This window comes from Stenella coeruleoalba, assembly GCF_951394435.1.
Source record: "Stenella coeruleoalba genome assembly, chromosome: 9".
Lineage (NCBI taxonomy): Eukaryota > Metazoa > Chordata > Mammalia > Artiodactyla > Delphinidae > Stenella > Stenella coeruleoalba.
Genome location: NC_137155.1, coordinates 56694976 through 56705168, shown reverse-complemented (window position 1 = coordinate 56705168; position 10193 = coordinate 56694976). Strand labels below are relative to the sequence as shown.

Below are 10193 nucleotides of genomic sequence, written 5' to 3'. Positions count from 1 at the left end.
CAAGCAGCCCGAGGAGAGGGGGGCGAGGGAGGACCTCAGGGGCGGCCTCCCAGGGCCTGACTGGCCGGGAACCTCCCCCGCCTTGGCCACCCCTGACCGGAGCTGGACGCCCGACTAGACTCGAGTCCTGCCGCCACCCCAGCACCATGGAGACTGGTTGCACAGGCCGCCTGGCACGTCACGGCTGCTTCTCTCCAAACTGCGCGTCCCAAGGCGCCCCGGGGGCGCACACTGGTTCGGGAAACGCGTCCGCTGTGGGATTTTGAAATCGGAGATAGCACTCGTAGTCCTGAGGCCTGCAGGCCTGGCTGGCCCTGAGGAGGATTGGCTATGGCAAGGAAGGCGGGCTTTGGCTCCAAGCGAAGGCCTGTGACAGGCAGAGGCCGCACCTGTGTGCTATGGGCTCTGGCCTGGGCTAGCGGTCCCGGCGGACGCAGTGGCCTTCAAGGAACCCCCCAGCAGGCCTCTCGCCAGACCGGCGGAGGTCGAGGAGCTCAGTGGGCAGCCCCGGGAAAGGGTGAATTGTAAGGCTCTGCTTGCCATCCCGGCCCCCTCGAAGAGCAGCTGAAAGGTGAGTGCACTTTCTATGTGGCTTTGACCTAGAAAAGAGTCCTGGTGGCCATTCTCACCATCCCAGGAGAGGCTCCCTCCAGAGTCTGGGGCTTCTATTCTTGCGTGAATGGCGCGCTCTCTCTCTTCACATATATATATATATATATGTATATATATATATTCATACATATATATACACACACACATATATATATATTCATACATATATATATATGCACCTAATGCTGCTTGGAGAAATAAACTGGACGGCTGTCAACGTGATATGTACCAGCCTTGGCTAACACGTAGAGATTTCAGTTTAATATATTTTTTCCATCTTAGTTTCTATAGAAGCTAGAAATATACTGTTTTTTGACTCTTAGCTGAGAAATCAAATTCTTTCGTTGACTGGGACGATGATTAAATCGAGAATCCGGGTCAAACCATAACAAATACTAATAACAGTAGTAAACTGCCACCAGCCCCAACACCGTGTGGGACCTGGAGGAATGAAGCAGAAATTATGAATGTAAACATTTATCAACATCTCCAAATGATCATTTTCATCTTACATGATAATAACTTGCTTGAAATCACCATCATCTGATGGTCTTGTTAAAGAAACAACAACTCAAACATGATTCTCTTCTAACACAACTTTTTTGTAAATCCCTTTTTAATTTTTAACTCTTGAGTTTTCATTTTCACCTATCAGATCCTTTCCCTAAAGAAATTCGAGGACAATTTAAAATTACGTCCTCTCCTGTCAGGCCCTTATTTATATATGCAAAGAAGAAACCTTCCCAGCTTCGACTGATTGGGGCACAGTCAGAAGGCTTCTGGCTGCAGCCCCCACTGGGTGGGCAGCAGCCGATTTCGAGGATGCACCACAGTCTCTGGAGAGGCCAGTCATAGCCCAGTCCTTTCCCAATGTTTTCTCCTTGGGGGAAGTGAGGGGAGAAATCGAAAAGCAAGGAAGAGATTAAGGAAGTCGTTGCCAGATTCCTAGGGGGGCCTTGCCACACACCCCCCAAGTCCTGAACCCCATCAGCCTGCATTCGCCAGTTTTACAGATCTTATAAACACCCTCTGGAAATTCAACCAAATCGCATAAATAAATCGTTCTTCAGGCTCCAGAGAACTGAGCATTTTAAAGATAATTCAAGGGGTTTTACAAGCCTAACAAATACAGTTGTAAAAATGCCATTGGAAAGATATCACATTTACAAAATGAGATTGATCCACGTGCTATAAAAGTCAACTATCTCAAAGGAACACCTCAGGCAAGAGAGCGCAGCCCAGGACAGGATTTTCCTGTCCTGTTTGGGGAAGGCCAGGCCTGGGGCTGCAGTAAAAGCAATTCAGAGAATTTCTGGAGCTGGTGAGACAAACTGTTTCTGGTCCTGGAGCAACTGTGGGTGGCAGGTCCCCCAAAATGTCCCAGAAAGGGCAGGAAAGGGGACATCCCAGGACAGAGCCCATGGACAGGTGACCCAGAAGCCAAGCACATCCATCATTCCCGCGGCCTTGGGCCCGCGGAGCTGCCCTCTGTGCCCGGCTGGGCCAGGGACCCTGGGTCACCAGCACCTCTGAAATGAGGACAGAGACTCCACATCTGGATCTGTCTCATCTCTGAGCTATCAGGGTGGCAGGCAGAGGGAGAGTCTGGCGAGTTGGGCTCGGGCAAGGGGAGCAGGTCCCAGGGCTGGCTTCGGAGCTCAGTCTCACAACCACTCTTCTGTAGGTCCCTTTCTTGTTGAAACCAGTGGTTTCTGACCTCTCGGTTCCTGGGCTCAGAGGCAGCAGGAGCGGGGCTCACAGCTTGTGAGGGGTGCTTTGAGGCCAGGCAATCGCTGGCCATTGGAAGGAGGCCCCTGGAGACTCAAAGGAGACGTGTTGTATGTGGGAGTAGGGGGCCTGCGGGGTTAGAGACTAGCCTCGTCCTGGTCCTGGTCAGCTCGAGGTGAGCCTTTCTCCTTGGCGGCGAGGCCCAGGCCCTTGGTGGGAGTGGGGAAGGAGAGGAGGAGGTGATGCATCGATCCCTAAGGCGCAGGAGTGAGGAGCAGGGGTGAAGGCCTGGTTTCTCAGAGCCCTTCTCCAGCTCCGGAACCCGCACCCACGGGTAGGGGAGTGCAGGGGGAGGGGCAAACTCAGGGCCCTGCCGGGAGGGCAGGCCGGCCCGGAGCAAAGACATCCTCGTCACCGCCCCTCCCTGCGCGGGGCTGTCAGGTTTCCTGTTTGGAGAGAAAACCCAGCAAAATCCAACAACGCAAAAGGGGGGTGGTGGGGGGAGGAAAGAGCGGGCCTGGCCAGGTCTTTGCATCAACCCGGACGCGGGTGCCCCTACCCCGGCCCGAGCCGCACGCCCCTGCCCACGCCTCGCCCGCCACCGGCTTTCGGGAAGAGAGCCGGGCCGGCTGGCTGTGCGCGCCCATTAATCTGCCGGGCGGGCGGCGGGCGGGCGGCGGGCGGGCGGGCTGGGGGCTGTTTGTAACTTTGCTGCCTCGGTCGCCGCGGTCCCCGGGGAGCGGGCTCCGGCGCTCGCTCCCATTGGCCGCCGCCGCGTCAGCTGGTGCGATTTGCTGCTGTCGCTTTTGGCGTTCGGCCATCCAGAAACAAACCAGTTCGATGACTACTAATAGTTATAGCCAGATGTACTAATACACAACAAATCACAGTCCTGCAGAGGGGCGCGCAAATGAGTTCCTATTTTGTGAATCCCACTTTCCCCGGGAGCCTGCCCAGCGGCCAGGACTCCTTCTTGGGCCAGCTGCCCCTCTACCCGGCCGGCTATGACGCGCTGAGGCCCTTCCCGGCCTCGTACGGGGCGTCGAGCCTCCCGGACAAGACGTACACCTCACCTTGTTTCTACCAACAGTCCAACTCGGTCCTGGCCTGCAACCGGGCGTCCTACGAGTACGGGGCCTCATGTTTCTATTCTGATAAGGACCTCAGTGGTGCCTCGCCCTCGGGCAGTGGCAAGCAAAGGGGCCCCGGGGACTACCTGCACTTTTCTCCCGAGCAGCAGTACAAACCCGACAGCAACAGCGTGCCGGGCAAAGCCCTCCATGACGAAGGCACCGACCGGAAGTACACGAGTCCTGTTTACCCCTGGATGCAGCGGATGAACTCCTGCGCGGGTAAGGTGTTTCCCTGCAGCCCCTCAAGAGAGTGGAGGGAGAGGGGGAAGGAGGCAGGGAAAGAAGGAAGGAAGGAGGAGACAGAGAGAATAGAAAGAGGAAATAGAAAGAAAGGAGGAAAGAATGAACAAAGTTTCTTTGGGTTTTTAAAAAGAGATTTCAAAAAATAAAAAATGCAACCCATTCCCAATGGGGCAATCAGGCTGTGGCAGCATGAAGGCGGGGCACTAGTGTCCATGTAAGGTGACAACTTAGGGAGCGTGTGGGGGGCTCACTGCCATGCTATGTGAGACCCAGTGACAGGGGCAACCTGAAGAGAGAGCAAGGCTGGATGGGAGAGAGCGCCTGCCCTCACTGCACGCTGGTAACACCCTGCTCAGATCCCCAAGCCGTGATGGCCTTCTGCACCCATTCTGAGAACTCCCCTTTCCCTCCCAACCCCCTCACCTTTCTGCCCTTCAGAAACGCATCTAGATAAAGGCCCTCATTTGGCCCCTTGCAGTGTCTCCCCAAAGCCTTGGAGGGCCACATCCCCAGCCTCAGGATTTTTCCTCTCTCTCCTCCCTCCCCTCCCCCTTCCACTCAACTGTTCACTCACAGCCAACTTCTGCCTCCTTCTGAGGCCCTGCCTGTGTCTCATACACCCAGCTTTGGGGGAGCCCCCCACCCATGGGTTCCTTTAGCACTAGAACAGATAGCCCATCACAGTCCTTCATTCCAGAAACCCCAGGTGGCCCATAGCTCCATCTCTTTGCTCCTGGTTTCCAAAAAATCTACAGGGAATCCTTGGAGAAGGACAGAGGCTAGTGCGGATTTTTCAACTTACAGTCTTTTGCTTTAAAATCCACTTGTGTTTTCAAGAGCTCTGCGTTTCTCAGAAGGGCCAGACAATTGGAAGGCATTTGCAAAGATTTGAGAGGGCTCACCATTTAAATTTTTTTAAAAAAGCATATTGTGTCCTGACATGGCTGGCCACAGTAACATCTTCACAGAGGTCCGTGTGTGAATTCGGAGCGTCTACCCTACCCACAGGGTTCCATACCCACCATTCCCAGACACACACACTCTACTCCCACAAAACAGGCTTAGGTACCCCGATCTAAGAATGCTGTTCTATTCTTTTGCTTGTAATTTTTTTTTACAGAGCAGATTTTTCAAAAACAATAATTTCCCACCCCAAGTCGTTTTAGGTGGAACACATCTCGCTTAATATGAAATAATCTTCTCCCATCCAGCCCGCTTTCGGCCCCAGACATTGTGGGAGAGACGGGTGGTTTTCAGCCCCGAGACCGGGGCGTGGGGCGCGGGGCTGACTGGTCTGGCTGCCCGGATCCTGGCTTACCGGCGCCCGGCCATTTCTGACCGCAGGTGCTGTGTACGGGAGTCACGGGCGCCGAGGCCGCCAGACCTACACGCGCTACCAGACGCTGGAGCTGGAGAAGGAGTTCCACTTCAACCGCTACCTGACGCGGCGCCGCCGCATCGAGATCGCCAACGCGCTCTGCCTCACCGAGCGCCAGATCAAGATCTGGTTCCAGAACCGCCGCATGAAGTGGAAAAAGGAAAATAAACTCATCAATTCCACACAACCCAGCGGGGAGGACGCTGAGGCAAAAGCGGGCGAGTAGACGCCTGGGCAGGGACCAGGCCCGCGCCGCAACCTCCCTCGGCTTTGCCCCCTTGCCTTCGCCTACTCCCCAACTTTTCTTCCCGCCTGCTCCCATCCGGGGGGCTTTCGCAGCTTCAGGGGAGCCCGGCGGTTTGCAAACGTCTGAGCATTTATTTCTTACAAGAAAAAAAAAAAAAAAACACCTCACACACAGCCAATCCCAGCGGTAGAGCGAGGCGCACTGCACACGCAATCCCGCTCTCCAAGCCTGCCCAAGCCCGCTCCGGGTCTCAGGGCGCGCCCCAATCGGTTCCCGGCTCTTGTGTTAGCGCCTCTGCACGCCCCTGAGCTCGGGTCCCGGGGTTGCTGGAGAGGAAAGAACCCGGTGCCGAGCCTCCTTTGGTGTCTGGGCGTTTCCGCCTCGGTTCCTCGCCACCAAGTCCCGGAGGGCATCACCAAATCAACTCCGGCCACTGGGAAGAGGGAGCCTAAAGTCTGGGGCCCCAGCTCTGCCGAGGCCTCCCAGGCCGCCCCCAGAAAGGAAGAAGCGCGAGGAACAAAGGGGGCCCGAGAGAGCCTTGTCTCTCGGCCCAGCGCGCAACCGTCCTTGGAAGAGAAGCAGCCTCAGCCCAGCCGAGCCAACCTGGGCGCGGGTGGAATCTTGCAGCCCTGGGAATGACTGGGCTCCCCGAGCTCCGGATTCCGGCTCCCCGCCTCCAACAGGGCCGGCGCTACCACCACAACAGCTCTCAGGACCTAAGGATGCAGCCCAGGGCTATGGGAGCGGCAAGAGTCCTGGTTTCCAAATGTGCCAGGGGCGCCTGAGACGCCTGACCTCTCCAGCGGGGACACCTCCCCCCACACCCAACTTTAAGCTATATTTGTGATTTACTTTCGTCTTTCAGAACCCAGGAAGATAACTACGGAGGTACTAGGCACTGCCACAAAATGCTTTCATTAGCGTCCTCATTTTACTTCTGGAGGTCTAAGCAAGACCCTAATAACTCGGCCCACGAATCCCCAGGCCCAAGCAGCTTCTGTGGCTGCGGGGAGCCTGGGCCCACTCGCTGGGTTCACCGAGAACCCTCCGACTTGGGGCCCGGTTGGCTCGAGGAAAGTGACCCGGTGGTGAAGACTCTCCAGGCTGGATACTTATAGCAAATCAAATAGCAAACTAATGACACGAAAACCATATTTACACGAAAGAAAAATCGACTCCGGCTATAAAAGTGTATGGAATTTGACCTCGCCTCGGAGAAACGCTACACAAAAGCTATCTTTAATAGACGCCTGTCATTTAAGAGCGGCAGGGACACTGTCCCTCATGCGCTCGCAAAAACAGAGCCGTAATTGTAGCTGCTGCTGCGGGTAGGATTTATTTCTCCAATTGGCTAAATGGCCTCCCCCCCTTCCCCGAAGGTGATATCTGTATTTTCAAATTTCAGAGCTGCCGGCACGACGGTCAGAACCGACCCCAACCTCGACACAAAAATAAGAGGGGCTGCACAGCAGGGAAATAAAGTTGTTGTAAATAAAATCCAAGTCACCATCTCCCCTCAGTCCTCTGCATCCTCGCCGGGCACGCGATCGGCAGCTGACGGCCTCACAATTGGTACATCCTAATGGAACTGCGAGGGAAATGCAATAATTTTGCCATAATGGGCTGTAACCTCAATTCGACCCCGGCCCTTGCAGCCCCGGGTCGGAAGCGGAGGGATGCGCCCTGCCTCCAGCGGGTGGCGCTCGAGTCCGACTGAACGACGGCGGCGAGTGGCGGGCACGCGCCTGGGGCGCGCGCGCCACTCCTCTCGCCTCCACCCAACTCCCCCATTAGTGCCCGAGTTTACCTCTAGAGGTCATCAGGCAGGATTTACGACTGGACAACAAAAGCACGTGATTCGAAGTCGTACCCCATATTTGGGTGCCTACGTAGGAGGGAACCAAGTACATGTCCCAGTCATTTCCATAATTCATCATAAATTGTGCAAGGGTGCTATAGACGCACAAACGACCGCGAGCCACAAATCAAGCACACATATCAAAAAACAAATGAGCTCTTATTTTGTAAACTCATTTTGCGGTCGCTATCCAAATGGCCCGGACTACCAGTTGCATAATTATGGAGATCATAGTTCCGTGAGCGAGCAATTCAGGGACTCGGCGAGCATGCACTCCGGCAGGTACGGCTACGGCTACAATGGCATGGATCTCAGCGTCGGCCGCTCGGGCTCCGGCCACTTTGGCTCCGCGGAGCGCGCCCGCAGCTACGCGGCCAGCGCCAGCGCGGCGCCCGCCGAGCCCAGGTACAGCCAGCCTGCCACGTCCACGCACTCGCCTCCGCCCGACCCGCTGCCCTGCTCCGCCGTGGCCCCTTCGCCCGGCAGCGACAGCCACCACGGCGGGAAAAACTCCCTGGGCAACTCCAGCGGCGCCTCGGCCAACGCCGGCAGCACCCACATCAGCAGCAGAGAGGGGGTTGGCACGGCGTCCGGAGCCGAGGAGGACGCCCCCGCCAGCAGCGAGCAGGCGAGCGCTCAGAGCGAGCCGAGCCCGGCGCCGCCCGCCCAACCCCAGATCTACCCCTGGATGCGCAAGCTGCACATAAGTCATGGTAAAGCCAGTCTTTTCCTAAATCCACGCGGCCGCGGGGGCGCGGCTCTCGGTCCTCCCCCCCCCCACACTCTCCTTTACCGCCCTCTCTCTCCCCGTCACTGTCCTGGTTTCGCCTCTCCCAGCCCTGTGGAGCCTCTCCCCGCCGTTCTCCTTCCCCTGCCTTCCTTCTTCCTCCTTCTCTTTTCTGCAGCGCCCAGCGCTCACAAATGCGGGGAAACGGGCCGCTGGCTAGCCAAGTTTAGACGTTGAAAAGGGGGGAAAGGAAAAAAAAAACATATCCAACCCCAGCGCCTCGGAACGCGCTCATGGGTCAGGCCAGCCGAGCAGGGCGCAGAGAGGTAGAGGATGGCAGTAGGGGCCGTGAATCGGGCTTGTCAGGACTGATAATTTATGAGGAGGGCTACGCTGGGGAAACAGCGTTACTAATTAGAGTCCCCGAAAAGGGGCTTGGTGGGGGGAATAATCGAGGCGAGAGCCGGCGGGATTCTGAAGTTTGGGGGCAGGAGGGAGAGCAGGAAAGGAAAGGGAAGAAAAAGAAAGCAGGCGCCCCAAGCGTGCAGGCTGGAACAGGAGGCGGCTCGCGGGGCTGGAACTTTAAGGGAGGGTGATCTGGAGGCTACTTGGGCGCACAGAAAAGGGCCTTGCTTTGGTGGGTTTCTGGGTGGTGGGCAGCCTGTGAGGGCTGTGCCCCGCCTCAGGGCGCCAGGGGCAGGGCCAGAGGGCAAGAGAGGGGCGAGGGAAAGCCGGGGGATCGTCCGGGACGCGGCTCCAGCTTCGGATGGGCCGATTGTTCCCAGAGTCCAAATCTTATTGTTTTCTCTCTAGAAAGGAAGAGGGAAGGAAATTCGGGAGGGGCGGGCGGGCGAGTGAGGAGGGAGACTTGTTGAGCTTTTCTCCCCCGTTCAGGACCCTGGCTGGTCCAGCTGGCGGACTTTGGTAGCCAGAGGCTGAGGAGTGGGTGGCTAAACCGCTGACTTTTCTGTTGCAGACAACATAGGCGGCCCGGAAGGCAAAAGGGCCCGAACGGCCTACACGCGCTACCAGACCCTGGAGCTGGAGAAGGAGTTCCACTTCAACCGCTACCTGACCCGCCGAAGAAGGATTGAAATAGCACATGCTCTTTGCCTCTCCGAGAGACAAATTAAAATCTGGTTCCAAAACCGGAGAATGAAGTGGAAAAAAGATAATAAGCTGAAAAGCATGAGCATGGCGGCGGCGGGAGGGGCCTTCCGCCCCTGAGTATTTGAGCGTTTAAAGTACTGAGCAGTATTAGCCGGGTCCCGCGTAGTGTCAGTCCTAAGGTGACTTTCTGAAACTCCCTTGTGTTCCTTCTGTGAAGAAGCCCTGTTCTCGTTGCCCTAATTCATCTTTTAATCATGAGCCTGTTTATTGCCATTATAGCGCCTGTATAAGTAGATCTGCTTTCTCTTCATTTCTTTGTCCTGAATGGCTTTGTCTTGAAAAAAAAATAGATGTTTTAACTTATTTATATGAAGCAAGCTGTGTTACTTGAAGTAACTATGACAAAAAAAGAAAAGAGAAAAAAAACACAAAAAAGTCCCCCTTCGACCTCGTTTAGTGCCAATGTTGTGTGTTGCACTCCAGTTGTTTAACTGTGCATGTGAGTGGAAGTGTTCCTGTCTCAATAGCTCCAAGCTGTTAAAGATATTTTTATTCAAACTACCTATATTCCTTGTGTAATTAATGCTGTTGTAGAGGTGACTTGATGAGACACAACTTAACTTGTTCGACGTGTAGTGACTAGTGACTCTGTGATGAAAACTGTGACTCTGAGCGGTGTGTCCCTGCGTGCCTTTGTAGGACCCTTTGCACGAACTCTGGAAGTGGCTCTTATAAGCGCAGCTTCAGTGATGTATGTTTTTGTGAACAAAGTTACAAATATTGTCCAAGTCTGGCTGTTTAAGCAAACTGTGATCAGCTTTTTTTTTTTTTTTTGTATTTGTTTTTAAGGAAAAAATACTGACTGGAAACAAAAAATAAACTTTCTATTGTAAGTTCTCTTGGTCTGGTTTGTGCCAAATAGCAAGTGGCTCTGTTTGCTCTTCTGTCTGTCTGTCCAGTGCTGGGAGGCAGTGAGTCTGAGGCCACCTGAGCAGTCTGCCTGTGCAAGGGGACCTCAGACCAACACCCTGACCCGTGGCCTCCCTAACTGACCCATCAGAGAGTTCGGGGCAGAAGGTGGAAAAGCTTTAGGTGGTTGCAAAGCCTGAGTCCAACCTGCCCGTCTCTGAGGAAACCAGGTTAACTTGATGGGTACG

General features: G+C 55.2%; 2 protein-coding genes across 2 annotated transcripts; both read left to right on the top strand.

The window, feature by feature from the left end:
* The first annotated feature begins 2696 nt into the window (after positions 1–2696).
* Positions 2697–6167, top strand: HOXA6 (homeobox A6). The gene is made up of 2 exons (XM_079932104.1): positions 2697–3692; positions 5061–6167. The coding sequence occupies exons 1-2, from the start codon at positions 3251–3253 to the stop codon at positions 5318–5320; spliced, it is 702 nt and encodes a 233-aa protein (XP_079788230.1). The 5' UTR covers positions 2697–3250; the 3' UTR covers positions 5321–6167.
* Positions 6168–6793: 626 nt separating this feature from the next.
* HOXA5 (homeobox A5) lies at positions 6794–9887 on the top strand. The gene is made up of 2 exons (XM_079931813.1): positions 6794–7912; positions 8903–9887. The coding sequence occupies exons 1-2, from the start codon at positions 7018–7020 to the stop codon at positions 9151–9153; spliced, it is 1146 nt and encodes a 381-aa protein (XP_079787939.1). The 5' UTR covers positions 6794–7017; the 3' UTR covers positions 9154–9887.
* Positions 9888–10193: the final 306 nt, after the last annotated feature.

Excerpts from the sequence above, each read along its gene's own strand:
- HOXA6 (XM_079932104.1), top strand. The coding sequence starts at position 3,251 with ATGAGTTCCTATTTTGTGAATCCCACTTTCCCCGGGAGCCTGCCCAGC. Across the intron at positions 3,693-5,060 it reads GCGGATGAACTCCTGCGCGG|GTGCTGTGTACGGGAGTCAC; the intron begins GTAAGGTGTTTC and ends TTCTGACCGCAG.
- HOXA5 (XM_079931813.1), top strand. The coding sequence starts at position 7,018 with ATGCGCCCTGCCTCCAGCGGGTGGCGCTCGAGTCCGACTGAACGACGG. Across the intron at positions 7,913-8,902 it reads CAAGCTGCACATAAGTCATG|ACAACATAGGCGGCCCGGAA; the intron begins GTAAAGCCAGTC and ends TTTCTGTTGCAG.